General features: G+C 33.3%; 1 protein-coding gene across 1 annotated transcript; it reads left to right on the forward strand.

Moving 5' to 3' along the window:
* The first annotated feature begins 1,447 nt into the window (after positions 1-1,447).
* On the forward strand, positions 1,448-3,744 carry LOC111391511 (probable LRR receptor-like serine/threonine-protein kinase At3g47570). The gene is made up of 2 exons (XM_023016744.1): positions 1,448-3,436; positions 3,566-3,744. Exons 1-2 carry the CDS (start codon positions 1,531-1,533, stop codon positions 3,694-3,696), a joined length of 2,037 nt encoding a protein of 678 aa, XP_022872512.1. The 5' UTR covers positions 1,448-1,530; the 3' UTR covers positions 3,697-3,744.
* Positions 3,745-16,466: the final 12,722 nt, after the last annotated feature.

Here is a 16,466-nt window from a genome sequence, read left to right on the forward strand (position 1 = left end):
TGGTATGTCGATTAAATAAATCCATCTACGGCTTAAAGCAGGCGTCAAGACAATGGTTTGCAAAATTCTCTAATGCTCTTATTTCCCATGGTTACATCCAATCAAAGTCGGATTATTCATTGTTCACAAAGGGATCTGGAAATACATTTGTTGCTCTTCTAGTCTATGTCGACGACATAATCATTACAGGATCAAATACTATGGCTATAAATTCTTTAAAAGCCCTATTACATAGTCTTTTCAAACTCAAAGATCTTGGACATTTAAAGTACTTTCTGGGTTTGGAGATTGCCTGCTCACACAAAGGCATCTTCCTCTCCCAACGTCACTATACATTACAATTGTTGGAGGACACAGGTTTTTTGGCTTGCAAGCCAGCCACACTGCCCATGGATCCCAAAATCAAACTTTGCTCATTTGAAGGGGACCTTCTTCCTGATGCTTCCAGCTTTAGAAGATTGATTGGCAGACTTCTGTACTTGACTATATCAAGACCGGATATTACCTTTGCAGTTCATAAACTTAGTCAGTTCGTTGCTCAGCCTAGAAAGCCTCATCTTGAAGCTGCTCATCACCTCTTGCAATATCTCAAGGCATCTCCAGGACAAGGACTTTTATTTTCAGCTAACTCTTCACTTCAGATTCGTGCTTTCTCTGATGCTGACTGGGGTGCATGTCTGGACACCAGGAAATCTGTGACGGGCTATTGCGTATTCCTTGGTGACTCTTTAGTATCTTGGAAGGCTAAGAAACAAACCACAATATCAAGGTCTTCAGCTGAAGCTGAATATCGTGCCTTGGCCTCCACTACCAGTGAACTCATTTGGATCTCTCAGTTGCTTCGAGATTTTCATATTTCTTCCTCTGCTCCAGCTCTCATTTTCTGTGATAATCAAGCTGCCATCCACATTGCAAGCAATCCCATTTTCCATGAACGAACCAAACACATAGAAATAGATTGTCACTTCGTTCGTGATAGAATCAATGATGGATTCGTCAAATTGTTGCCGGTGCGAACTCAAAATCAGCTAGCAGATGTCTTTACGAAGCCTCTTCCTGCTAATCTCCTATTCCCGCTAATGTCCAAGATGTCCATCATCAATCCCCACTGTCCATCTTGAAGGGGACTAACAGAAGAAATTTCCCAGCTCAGCACCTCAGCACCGTTTATCCAGCTGTAAACAAATTAGTTAGGAAGTTAGTTAGTTAGTGATAGTTAGCCACGTGTAATCACTGCATTAGTTGCATGGTTAGATAGTTGCATGGTTAGATAGTTAGTTAGTTGGTAATCATTGTATTTATACTCACGGTGTGTAACTCATTTGGTTTCAATGAAAGTTTTCATTCTTCCATTTCAATATTTCAAATTTTAGAAGAATTCTCGTCCATCAAAGAAAAACTTGACATCGAAAACTGATGGATTAAGTAATTTATATTGTTCCAGGAGACTTACCGGATGAGCTTGGCAAGCTTAACCTTCAGAAGTTTAATGTCCACAACAACAGCTTGTTTGGCACCATCCCGATTTCGATGTTCAATATATCAACTATTAAGATGATGGAACTTTCAACCAATCAGTTTTCAGGCCATCTTGCTTCAACCATTGGGCTTTCACTTCCGAATCTCGAAGAGCTTTATCTGGGTGACAACAGATTCACTGGAGTAATTCCAAGTTCTATCAACAATGCTTCTAAGCTTACAATCTTATCAATGAGCACCAACTCTTTGACTGGCACCATTCCCGACTTTGGTAATCTAAGACTTCTACAGTACCTTCTTATTGGAGAAAATAATTTGACAGGAGAATCTTCGAGCCCGCAGTTGAGATTTTTCTCTTCATTAACAAATTGCCGATATTTGAAGATATTTGAAGTATCTTTGAATCAGCTAAACGGTATTCTCCCAGCATCAATTGGGAATTTCTCCAGTTCTCTTCATGCATTCAAAGCATTTGGATCTCACATTAAGGGGGCTATTCCTGATGAGATTGGAAACTTGAGCAGCTTGGAAGGATTATATTTAGATAACAACCAGTTGACGGGATTCATCCCAAGATCACTAGGGAAAGTAAGAAATCTTGAACGTATATATCTTGAACACAATAGGCTTGATGGATACATCCCAGCTGAGCTTTGCAATTTAAGTAATTTGGGTGACTTGTACCTAAGTAACAATACGGTCTATGGGTCAATCCCATCATGCTTGGGCGAACTTAAATCTTTCAGACATCTCTACTTAGACTCCAACAGATTGGAGTCTACTGTGCCTTTAAACTTGTGGAGCCTTAACGATCTCCTGGAACTAAACTTGTCCTCGAACAGTTTAAGAGGCTCCCTACCTACGGAAATAAAAAATTTGAAGGTCGTCTACATACTGGACTTGTCGCAAAATCAATTCTCAGGTGATATCCCAAGCTCTATTGACAGCATGCAATCATTGGTTTCACTATCTTTTGCACATAATAAATTTCAAGGAGCTATCCCTGCGTTTCTAGGAAACATAAAAGCCTTGGAATCCTTGGATCTCTCCTATAATAATTTTTCTGGATTGATTCCGAAGTCATTAGAGGCACTCAACTATTTACAACATTTTGATGTGTCTCACAACAGACTAGAGGGAGAGATTCCTGATGGGGGTTGTTTTGCAAATTTTACTGCTCAATCATTTGTGCAGAACTATGCTCTCTGCAGTGAAACTCGACATCAATTTCCACATTGTGGTAAAACACCTGAAAGATCAAAGTCAAAGATTGTGGTCGCATTAATGAAATATATTCTCCCCCCAATCATAGCAGTTATTCTTGCAATGAGCATAACAATTTTGATGATAAGACGAAAATCATACAGACAAGTACCGAAGAGCGAAAATTCATTAGGTATTTCATGGAGAAGGATTTCTTATCAGGAACTTCGACAATCAACAAATGCCTTCAATGAAACCAACATTCTTGGAAGTGGAAGTTTCAGTTCAGTTTATAAAGGAACACTTTCTGATGGATTGAATGTTGCAGTGAAAGTATTTAATTTGCATTCAGAACGAATAAGCAAGAGTTTTGATATGGAAAGTGAGGTATTGAGCACCATTCGCCATAGGAATTTAATCAAAATCATTGGAAGTTGCAGCAACACAGAGTTCAAAGCCTTGATACTGGAGTTCATGCCTAATGGGAGCCTGGAAAAATGGTTATATTCCCACAACTATTTCTTGGACATGCTAAAAAGATTAAATATAGCAATTGATGTTGCACTGGCTTTAGAATATCTTCATCACGGTCTGACATTCACCGTCCTTCATTGTGATTTAAAGCCTAGCAATGTACTGCTTGACGAAGTTATGGTTGGTCACGTTTCTGATTTTGGTATGGCCAAACTCTTTGGTCAAGGGGAGTCAATGGCTCAAATGAAGACCTTGGCAACAATTGGATATATGGCACCAGGTGATGTTCCCTATTGAGATTCTGAATGTTCTGAATTTATTTTTCTTCAAATAAACTTGGGAATTTTTCGACTGATTCTCAGCTTAGTTTTCTATCTATTGATCTCATAAATGTTTAATGCCATTGTAGAATATGGAACTGAAGGAATAGTAACCACTAGTGGCGATGTCTACAGCTTTGGTATAATGCTGTTGGAGATGTACACGAGGAAGAAGCCGAGAGATGAAATGTTTGGTGAACAAATGAGCTTGAAAATCTAGGTTAGCCAATCTTTAAGTGAAGATAAGATAACTGAAGTTGTGGATACCAATTTGCTTAGAAGTAAGACAATAATTTCACTGCAAAAATGCAATGTGTCTTAACCATCCTAGCATTGGCAATGGAATGTTTGATCGACTCTCTTATGGAAAGAATCTGTATGAGGGAAGTTGTGGCTAGACTTGACAAGATTAAAAAAACGATGTTTTCTAAGAACAAAAGATGCTAAAGATGGAAATGGAGAGCAAATAAAATAGTAATGATGCAAAATGGAAAGTCTATTCTAGTTGTAAATGAAATCAAATCAATTAAGAATAGAGTTTTCCATATTGCGTTTTATTGTTTTGGTGGGATAATGAATTTGTCTCCTTTATAAAAGTAATTCTTAATTTTCCTTATCAGTTAAATTTTTTTTTCCGATATAATTTAGAACCTACAAAATGAGGATCCTTGATTGTAATGAATTACACTTGAATATTGAATAAATTTGCAATCTTGCTCCCATTTCTCCTCCTATTTTCCATTCTTCTCAAATTGTTCTTGTTCTTGAATAACGGTATCAAGTAATGTAAGGACAGCAATGTACAGTGAGAAATCCTTTTTTTTTGCCTTTTTTTCTCTTTTTTTTTGCCCCTCCTCTATGAGGTTTTCCAATTTTATTTCTTGATACTAAAAGTGTTGTTCTGTTATTGAATGTTGTTAAAACACTAAACATATATTTTCAGTAGCCGCTAATACTATTAAGTCTATGCAGGAAAATGGAAGTTTCGGATTGCCATTTCTATCAATTCCCACTAAATCAATACTCAAAACCAATAAAGACTTACATCAAGAAAAGGAAATATATAGCCACTTTTCCTCGAACAATGATACATTCGTTTTACACAAGAATTTTCCACTAGGAATCTTAAAATGGCGTCATTTCAAACTGTGAAGATATGGTTCACCTAACCCCACCACCTAATGTTGTGAGTTGATGGGAGTGAGGTTGACACAATAAGGTCTTCCCTTCTTTTGGCAGAGGCATGGTCTTTCTTCCTACCCCTTCATTATGTACACTCTACCATTTTTCAAATAAAAAGGGGGCAGCTCTCAGTCTCTTGAACACCCAGCAGTAGGAGCTCTCGTTTTTCATAAAAGGGTGGTGGTTCTTCATTGGTTTTTCCCCTCTCTCTTTGGAAGGCAATTGGCATAACATGGGGCTGTTCCTGAGCCTGAAAAAACACCCATAAATCGAAGAAGGAGCTGCTGAAACGAAGCAGAAAAGCTGGACAGATTTTCGGCCAAAGAAGGGGAGTATTCTTCCGGTTTATTTTTCTTGTTTTTGCCTTGAATCTTGTTTGTTGATTGTTGGTTTGGTTGTTTGAACTCCTAGGATCCCCTTTCCTCACTTCTCTACAAATGCACCATTTGATAGTGTAATGTTAATTGTTATGCGCCTATGCACAATCAACTTGGTGTTTTTAGCTTAGGTTTGGAATATTGAGTTTCTTCATTTTTTGCCTCGAGTTTCATTCGTGCTGATGCTCGTCAATTGTTTGTTGAAATGTCTCTAATCTTTTAATCTGGAATTTCATTTTCAAGACACACCCAATTCATGAAAGATTTATTAGATGATTTCCTAAACTACTCAAGTCTTACAATTTTATTTGTGAAATTTTCAAATTTTATTTGCTTCGTTTTGTGTTTTCATTTTTATTTATTTCTGGTGGTGAGGAATTTTCCAATACAAGAATTTTATAGAATTTTTTTTTTTTTTTTTGAATTACCACCAGTGGTTGTATACTAATACTATTTTGAAAAGACTTGCATCACATGTTTTGCCTAAACCTTAAGTAACTCATTAGCTCCATCACTTATCTCTTTTTCCCATTTTTGGTTATTCCTTGGAGGTTGATTGTTGAATTCCTTCTCTTGGCGATATTTGGGGATCTTGAATTCATTAGTCAGGTTCTATTGTTCTTTGCTTATAATTATGTCCACTAGAAAATTTGAATTTGAATCTTCTAAAAGAAAAATGGAGTTAAAAGGTTGATTAATTATTTCTTCACAAGAATTTTTTTTGCTTAAATTTTAATAACTGGAAAAGGTGAAAGTCGGATGCAAAAGAGCATTTGATGGGCTGAATTGGTTGTTCATGGAGAATGGGAATAGATTCGTGGAAGCACCATATGTTGTCTACATGTTGAGTAGAGTGAAAAGGCGTTGGGTTGGGGAGTTGGTTTGCACTTTGCCGGGTGGATTGGGCCCTAAGCAACTAGGAGAATTAGTTAGATGAATTGGAACCTCATAATAAATAACCGCTTAGGACCTCAAAATTTTCAGAGCCGGCCCTGTGAGACAAACCCAAGTTATACAAAACCTCCAATAAGTAAGTTAAAGATAAAGAAGATTATAATTTCTCCAATTCTCATCTTCGAAGATAACAGACATCAGCACTCCCTACCAGTAGGATTGATTGCTATAGGATCTTACTTATTTCACAAAATTAAATGGTTATGCCCATCTAACTAAACGAGGATGAGGAATGAAGTACTTGGTGTATTTAACAAAGATGAGGGCAAGGATGCGCACAAGGAAAAGAAGATGAGCACTCCAGTTCCGATTAATTATTCAACTGCGGAACAACAATCAGTTTCTGAGACCCCATCAACGAATATGGTTGTAGCTACCGAATTTGCAAAGCATGTTACAACAACAAATTCGAAATAGGAGAAGCCTCGTGGAAAATGATGATTTGTCTTTTGTAATTGGGGATGTTGAATTACATTTTTGTGGGGTTTGGGGACTTTTAGGACGCATTAATTACGTATTAAATGATTTAATTAGTTTAAAAGGGTATTATTCAATTTAGTTAGTTTAATAGGGAATTGAGCATAAATTACCCAAATTTCTTTTTTCAAGAAAAAAAAGGTACTTATTATTTTGAATTCATGTAAATTAATTTAGTGGTAGATGTTAAATTTAGACTATAAAAAGATGGTTTTTGCATCGAAACAAAATTATAAGTTCAAAACTAAAATAGGTGAAAATAGAAATTAACTGCAGCAATTTTATTTTTTTATTTTTAGAAAAATTCAAATTCCAGTGTGCCAGCAAGTAGGAATAACAATTTTTAATTTGATTCAACCCAGTTTGTGGAAAAATGACAACTCCAATCGTATTTGATGTATTCAAATGTTCAAGTTGGGTATCATAATTTATAAATCCCATTTAAATTGTGAAATATCGAGGTATTTCATTACTTGATTGTATTTCTGTGAATCAAGTGTAAACAAGGTTGACTTTGTTTTACCTCGAATTAGAATATACTTTTGTATGTTTGTTAAATTATAATTTTCATTCTTAGCCTTTGTTTGATGGGGATTGAAATAAAAATTTTAGTAAATTTTAATAAAAGTTGATAAAATGTATAGTTGAAAAGTTGCGGACCATGAAATATGCAGTTAGGATTAATTATTGACTTTGATTTTAATCCTAGCAAACAGGGTAGTTGGCTTCATCAAATATACAATAGACGACATAATTGGGCCAAATCTACAATTACTTGGGCCAATTTGGTCTGAATCCAGCAATTACATGGGTTTCCCTGTGGACATTTTAGCCCAAGATAACTGAATTTGGGCTTTTATTGGACAGTTTATAAGGTAAAATTGGCTAGATCCTCTTTCACCCTTTTCTCAAGCAAAATATGGTGTAAATTTGAATGAAAAACTACATATTTGTTGAAATTCAAACAATTCACATTGATTTATTACGTTTTATATAGCAAAACTACTCGACGATTACGATCTTAGCATTCACGAATTAGCCTCAGTTACAAGTTTAACAAGTATGGACAATTATCATTCTTTATATAAAAGGTGACGTAAAGCTCTAAAAAGTGTTGTGAGTTCTTGAACTCGAGATATTATGCCTATTTGATAATTACACTCATCCACGTCATCAAATTTTCTAGTAATTATTATCGTATAAATATTTCAATGAATCGAACTAACGAACAACAAAATGACTCCAATGACTAAATGTAACAAATAGTTCCCACCAACACTAATCAGTACAAGATTGATTTTTGATCTTACATCAAAGGGTCATAAATTGATCGAACCGCCCAAAAAATCCGTCACCATCCACCATCAATCAAAGGGAGTAAATTGTCCGAGTTTTGGGCTCTCTTAGATTATAAAAACTAAAATAACCAAATAATTTTATATTCAAGAACTGACTAACAAATAAAATCAAATTAATCGAGACAGGTCAATAGAAAACTTAAAAGTTTTTTTGCTTTTTTATGTATTATGTAGTTTGACTGTTTGAGTGTGAAAAAAATACTGAGTATAACATAATGAACTTGTGAAAGTAAATTCTCGGTGCTATTACTTACTGGAGGGAATCAAGATATAGTTATTAGATTAGGGCTTATCTTTTGATTTTTATTTTTATTTTTTTTTAAAAAAAGTTAAACATGTAAGTGGGCTATGTTGGTTGGTTAACCAACAGTTTGAGATTTCAAACTATGACTAAACCGACATACAATGATTTTGTTTAAAAGAAAATCAAACCAAACCAATTATTTGTGTCAAATCGATCCGAACTGACTCGAGTCGATTCGATTTGATTGGTTTGGTCGATTTTTTTGCCTAGGTCTACTCACTATTCTAACTTGAATTATTCAACCTTAGTAAAATAATTTGCATTCGTTGACAGTGAGAAAAACATTAATTTAGCTCTTATTTTTCAATAAAGTTACTTTTAAGTCTCTAACATACAAGAATGGACCGACTGAATGAAGCAACCCTAGATTTGAACTGGTACTTCTTTTAATAAACTATATAGGACTTCAGCAAGAAAAGGAATAGATAAACAATGTGAAAAGAATGAGATAAACAAGTGGCTCGACCTATCCAACTACTTCTCGACTAACCCAGTTGTTAGTCACAAAGAAGGAAAGGGTTACTTTGGCTTAACGGTATTGAAAGACAACAAAATGATAAAATGAGGTGCCTCGAAAGAAGAGTCGAACTTTTCAGCCTATAAATCTTCTCGTCCTCCCTTTGTTGGGCAATGCTTATGTTGGGCAAGCTTCGAGAAAAGAATCATCTAATTTAAATTTATTATTTACAAGTACATTCCGTCCACATGATTTATTTAGGTTTATGGTATTAGGTTGAAGTTTTATCAATATTGTGTCAAATAGCTCAACATATCCTCATACGTATACTCATAATCACTCTTTGAGAAATATAAAATGGAATGGATAAATAAGAATAGAAAGTAATAAAAAGAACAAGAAATCAAAAAATTACGCAAACAATCTTAACATTAAGAACAATGATGAACTGTAAAAGATAAAAAAAATTATTCCATTCACCAGCTGTCAATATGGGACATCAAAGTTAATTTTTTGAACACGTTACGCCTATTTGACAGATTGGAAGACAGCGATATTGAAAACATACGCTATCACTTACCAGTTGGATATACTTGAATGAGATGCACGGATACGTAACACAATGTTAAAAAATATCCTCGCCCACTCGTCAAATTAAAATAAAAGAGAAAAAAAAAAATTTAAGAGTCAAGACGCGTGACATATCTTGAAAAACGAAAGCTTATCGGATAACCTTATCAATTTGATGCTATTCACATGTTGTTGGTTTGGGGTTTGTCTTCAATGTCTTTGTCAAAAAACATGTGGATTGACTTCATCACTAGGGACTTAACAAATATCATTCATCAAAAGAAAAATATATGCATCGTGAGTTGGTACCATATGAAGGTACAACAACAACAGCCAAGCATATAATGGGTATGGCCCACATATTACAAGAAGGTGCAATCACAGCCATGCAGTGGCTATGGGCCCACTTTTTAATTATAATTACAAATTTGGAAAAGAGAAGGCAACAAAATTTTTGAGTGGGGACAGAAGAAGATGGTGGAATTTATCGCATAATAAATTAGGTTTTATTGCAAGAAAACACGTGGCACCTAGTCAGTGGCTAAGTTCAAAACTAAAATAGGTGAAAATAGAAATTAACTGCAGCAATTTTATTTTTTTATTTTTAGAAAAATTCAAATTCCAGTGTGCCAGCAAGTAGGAATAACAATTTTTAATTATTGTTCCAGAAATAAAACAGCTGATTCTCCAGTAGAGACTAGAGATTGAGAAAAAGGCATGGTTTCATTTTGTTATTAAAAAAAAAAAAAAAATGCTCAATGGTATGTTAACAAATTGATTCACTACAAAAACAAGATTTCGTAAGTTCAGGGACTTGAAAATGAAATGAAAAACAGAAAAACTCAACCGTCTTCTAAAATGGGTGCAATTTTGTTGAAAACATATCTGAGCGAAATTAAAAGTAATTATTTCACTTGCAAACATATCTAAACAGGTTAAATATATAACATGATTACTCGATATTGTAATTATTATTCACTAGCACGAAGATCGTACAGAAGGAAGTTCCCATCCCTCTTCGCCACAGCACAAGTGACGGTATCGTGTGTCATCTACCTAGTCTCAACGATGTTTTTATTAAATGTATTAATGAAAAGTTTTATATTATTGAGAAATGTGTAATCATACTATAACAAAGACAATTCATGGGGGCCCCAATTATATCACAAACCTAATCCAAAGAGAATCCACACTATTAGGATAAGGTAACAAACTTTGGAGAAGTACCAAAATGTCAATGTTACGGTAGATATGGTGGATTGCCTATAAAGCCACTTAAAATTATAAGAATATGAGCGAGATAAAAGTAAGAATAAAATATACTATTATGAAAATATTTTTCAAGAACATGATCGGATTAAAGTAAAATAAAGAGAATGTAATCTCATAGAGGAGATTAGTGAGCATGAGATCTGTAAGTATTATGCCCTAGGTCCAATCGACTTTGGACATAAATACTTTTATATATAATTAATGTAATTAAATGGCAGATCTATTATTATTATCGTATAAATATTTCAATGAATCGAACTAACGAACAACAAAATGACTCCAATGACTAAATGTAACAAATAGTTCCCACCAACACTAATCAGTACAAGATTGATTTTTGATCTTACATCAAAGGAATATGGTTGTAGCTGCAGAATTTGCAAAGCATGTTACAACAACAAATTCGAAATAGGAGAAGCCTCTTGTGGAAAATGATGATTTGTCTTTTGTAATTGGGGATGTTGAATTACATTTTTGTGGGGTTTGGGGACTTTTAGGACGCATTAATTACGTATTAAATGATTTAATTAGTTTAAAAGGGTATTATTCAATTTAGTTAGTTTAATAGGGAATTGAGCCTAAATTACCCAAATTTCTTTTTTCAAGAAAAAAAAGGTACTTATTATTTTGAATTCATGTAAATTAATTTAGTGGTAGATGTTAAATTTAGACTATAAAAAGATGGTTTTTGCATCGAAACAAAATTCGAATTTGTGCTTGTACCCTATAACTAGATTAGAATCGTTCGATTCTAAAGTAGAATTGAATTAATTGAACCAATTAATTTTGATTCAACCCAGTTTGTGGAAAAATGACAACTCCAATTGTATTTGATGGATTCAAATGCTCAAGTAGGGTATCATAAGTTATAAATCCCATTTAAATTGTGAAATATCTAGGTAATTCATTACTTGATTGTATTTTTGTGAATCAAGTGTAAACAAGGTTGACTTTGTTTGACCTCCAATTAGAATAAACGTCCGTATGTTTGTTAAATTATAATTTTCATTCTTAGCCTTTGTTTGATGGGGATTGAAATAAAAAATTTAGTAAATTTTAATAAAAGTTGATAAAATGTATAGTTGAAAAGTTGCGGACCATGAAATATGTAGTTAAGATTAATTATTGACTTTGATTTTAATCCTAGCAAACAGGGTAGTTACCTTCATCAAATATACAATAGCCGACATAATTGGGCCAAATCTACAATTACTTGAGCCAATTTGGTCTGAATCCAGCAATTACATGGGTTTCTCTGTGGACATTTTAGCCCAAGATAACTAAATTTGGGCTTTTGTTGGACAGTTTATAAGGTAAAATTGGCTAGATCCTCTTTCACCCTTTTCTCAAGCAAAATATGGTGTAAATTTGAATGAAAAACTACATATTTGTTGAAATTCAAACAATTCACATTGATTTATTACGTTTTATATAGCAAAACTACTCGACGATTACGATCTTAGCATTCACGAATTAGCCTCAGTTACAAGTTTAACAAGTATGGACAATTATCATTCTTTATATAAAAGGTGACGTAAAGCTCTAAAAAGTGTTGTGAGTTCTTGAACTCGAGATATTATGCCTATTTGATAATTACACTCATCCACGTCATCAAATTTTCTAGTAATTATTATCGTATAAATATTTCAATGAATCGAACTAACGAACAACAAAATGACTCCAATGACTAAATGTAACAAATAGTTCCCACCAACACTAATCAGTACAAGATTGATTTTTGATCTTACATCAAAGGGTCATAAATTGATCGAACCGCCCAAAAAATCCGTCACCATCCACCATCAATCAAAGGGAGTAAATTGTCCGAGTTTTGGGCTCTCTTAGATTATAAAAACTAAAATAACCAAATAATTTTATATTCAAGAACTGACTAACAAATAAAATCAAATTAATCGAGACAGGTCAATAGAAAACTTAAAAGTTTTTTTGCTTTTTTATGTATTATGTAGTTTGACTGTTTGAGTGTGAAAAAAATACTGAGTATAACATAATGAACTTGTGAAAGTAAATTCTCGGTGCTATTACTTACTGGAGGGAATCAAGATATAGTTATTAGATTAGGGCTTATCTTTTGATTTTTATTTTTATTTTTTTTTAAAAAAAGTTAAACATGTAAGTGGGCTATGTTGGTTGGTTAACCAACAGTTTGAGATTTCAAACTATGACTAAACCGACATACAATGATTTTGTTTAAAAGAAAATCAAACCAAACCAATTATTTGTGTCAAATCGATCCGAACTGACTCGAGTCGATTCGATTTGATTGGTTTGGTCGATTTTTTTGCCTAGGTCTACTCACTATTCTAACTTGAATTATTCAACCTTAGTAAAATAATTTGCATTCGTTGACAGTGAGAAAAACATTAATTTAGCTCTTATTTTTCAATAAAGTTACTTTTAAGTCTCTAACATACAAGAATGGACCGACTGAATGAAGCAACCCTAGATTTGAACTGGTACTTCTTTTAATAAACTATATAGGACTTCAGCAAGAAAAGGAATAGATAAACAATGTGAAAAGAATGAGATAAACAAGTGGCTCGACCTATCCAACTACTTCTCGACTAACCCAGTTGTTAGTCACAAAGAAGGAAAGGGTTACTTTGGCTTAACGGTATTGAAAGACAACAAAATGATAAAATGAGGTGCCTCGAAAGAAGAGTCGAACTTTTCAGCCTATAAATCTTCTCGTCCTCCCTTTGTTGGGCAATGCTTATGTTGGGCAAGCTTCGAGAAAAGAATCATCTAATTTAAATTTATTATTTACAAGTACATTCCGTCCACATGATTTATTTAGGTTTATGGTATTAGGTTGAAGTTTTATCAATATTGTGTCAAATAGCTCAACATATCCTCATACGTATACTCATAATCACTCTTTGAGAAATATAAAATGGAATGGATAAATAAGAATAGAAAGTAATAAAAAGAACAAGAAATCAAAAAATTACGCAAACAATCTTAACATTAAGAACAATGATGAACTGTAAAAGATAAAAAAAATTATTCCATTCACCAGCTGTCAATATGGGACATCAAAGTTAATTTTTTGAACACGTTACGCCTATTTGACAGATTGGAAGACAGCGATATTGAAAACATACGCTATCACTTACCAGTTGGATATACTTGAATGAGATGCACGGATACGTAACACAATGTTAAAAAATATCCTCGCCCACTCGTCAAATTAAAATAAAAGAGAAAAAAAAAAATTTAAGAGTCAAGACGCGTGACATATCTTGAAAAACGAAAGCTTATCGGATAACCTTATCAATTTGATGCTATTCACATGTTGTTGGTTTGGGGTTTGTCTTCAATGTCTTTGTCAAAAAACATGTGGATTGACTTCATCACTAGGGACTTAACAAATATCATTCATCAAAAGAAAAATATATGCATCGTGAGTTGGTACCATATGAAGGTACAACAACAACAGCCAAGCATATAATGGGTATGGCCCACATATTACAAGAAGGTGCAATCACAGCCATGCAGTGGCTATGGGCCCACTTTTTAATTATAATTACAAATTTGGAAAAGAGAAGGCAACAAAATTTTTGAGTGGGGACAGAAGAAGATGGTGGAATTTATCGCATAATAAATTAGGTTTTATTGCAAGAAAACACGTGGCACCTAGTCAGTGGCTAAGTTCAAAACTAAAATAGGTGAAAATAGAAATTAACTGCAGCAATTTTATTTTTTTATTTTTAGAAAAATTCAAATTCCAGTGTGCCAGCAAGTAGGAATAACAATTTTTAATTATTGTTCCAGAAATAAAACAGCTGATTCTCCAGTAGAGACTAGAGATTGAGAAAAAGGCATGGTTTCATTTTGTTATTAAAAAAAAAAAAAAATGCTCAATGGTATGTTAACAAATTGATTCACTACAAAAACAAGATTTCGTAAGTTCAGGGACTTGAAAATGAAATGAAAAACAGAAAAACTCAACCGTCTTCTAAAATGGGTGCAATTTTGTTGAAAACATATCTGAGCGAAATTAAAAGTAATTATTTCACTTGCAAACATATCTAAACAGGTTAAATATATAACATGATTACTCGATATTGTAATTATTATTCACTAGCACGAAGATCGTACAGAAGGAAGTTCCCATCCCTCTTCGCCACAGCACAAGTGACGGTATCGTGTGTCATCTACCTAGTCTCAACGATGTTTTTATTAAATGTATTAATGAAAAGTTTTATATTATTGAGAAATGTGTAATCATACTATAACAAAGACAATTCATGGGGGCCCCAATTATATCACAAACCTAATCCAAAGAGAATCCACACTATTAGGATAAGGTAACAAACTTTGGAGAAGTACCAAAATGTCAATGTTACGGTAGATATGGTGGATTGCCTATAAAGCCACTTAAAATTATAAGAATATGAGCGAGATAAAAGTAAGAATAAAATATACTATTATGAAAATATTTTTCAAGAACATGATCGGATTAAAGTAAAATAAAGAGAATGTAATCTCATAGAGGAGATTAGTGAGCATGAGATCTGTAAGTATTATGCCCTAGGTCCAATCGACTTTGGACATAAATACTTTTATATATAATTAATGTAATTAAATGGCAGATCTATTATTTAATTAATAGACAATTAAATAAATAATAGAGTCCGTAGATTCAAATATTTGTAATTTATTAATCACAAGGAGTTGTGATTGTGAGATACAAATTACATCTGATTGAATCTTAAATCATCCGTGGTCGTAAGTAATAACGAGATACGGATATCGTTATTACGGATAGACCATCACGTGTGGCATTTCTTACTTGTGAAGTAAGTAGCTGATCTCACAAGTTAAAGTGTGGTGACACTTAAATGAACACGTGGATGTTTGTTATAGAACAAAACATTGGAGACCCGTCGAGAGATTCCACATGGATAACTATCTGAGTGTCGGTGGTTAATCTCTAACGTTCGGTAGTGAAATTGGTCCTTTGACTTGAGGTCGTCATGGTACCTTATATGAGGACAGTCATACTTTGTAGAGAAGATTAGTGAGCATGAGATCAATGCTTACGCTAGTGAAAATATTGTAATAAATTAACTGATTACGATTTGTTACTGCTAAACATGGTCATTTTATTCACAACTCATAGACAAAAGGTATTATAGATTTTCCTTCATTCGTTTCATTATCTCTATCTTACGTACCTTTAATTAGTTTTTAGTTTTATATATTGTTTGAAATTTATTTCTTTTGTATTTCCCATTCTATTTTTGTTTATCCTTTCTCTCGGTGACATTATTATTGTCGCCTAACTTGACTAAAAGAGAGAGAGAGAGAGGAAAAAAAAGCGTAATAGAATAGAGAGAAGGGATTAAAAAAAAATTAAAAAAATCATAATCGTACATTGAAATATCACATTTGGTAGATCGAAATTCAAGAACACTAGACAAGATTTTATTTGTCTTCTTGTGCAATACTGTCTAGTACTATGTAGGAAATATACCAAAATGCAACTTATTCACTTAAAATTTTTACCACAATGGTGTTGTGGAGTATTTGACTTATCATAAAAGACTTTTGCTAGGGAATGAATTATCTGGTCAAGTTGGCTAGAATATAATGTATGAAGTATCTTCCACATTCTCTATTTTGAGCTGTTTTCCAAGATTACTAGATTATAAGTATATTTTAACACAAGAATAAGCCATTATTTTTTGGATAATGAGCCTTCATGTAATATAATATATTCACATTAAACCTATATATTCGTCCCTACAACATATCACTAAAAGTTAAACACGTGATTTATTGAGTTTAGTGATGGTAAGAAATAATCAACCCCGAGTTGCACGAATGTTATCAAGGGAGCATTGTATTTGTCAAATATTATGATATTATGTGCTTATTTATTATTTAACGAACCAAATAAGAAATTTAGAATTGGTGAACGAAGTTAAACTAACTAGGATTAGATCAAAATATATGAATAATATTATATAATATTCTTTTAATTTCATATATATGCAAGAATCAAAAGGCCTA

This window comes from Olea europaea, unplaced genomic scaffold, assembly GCF_002742605.1.
Source record: "Olea europaea var. sylvestris unplaced genomic scaffold, O_europaea_v1 scaffold798, whole genome shotgun sequence".
In the NCBI taxonomy this organism is placed as follows: domain Eukaryota; kingdom Viridiplantae; phylum Streptophyta; class Magnoliopsida; order Lamiales; family Oleaceae; genus Olea; species Olea europaea.

Coding starts and splice junctions, on each gene's coding strand:
- LOC111391511 (XM_023016744.1), top strand. CDS start 1,531: ATGTTCAATATATCAACTATTAAGATGATGGAACTTTCAACCAATCAG. Junction 3,437..3,565: donor AATTGGATATATGGCACCAG/GTGATGTTCCCT, acceptor ATGCCATTGTAG/AATATGGAACTGAAGGAATA.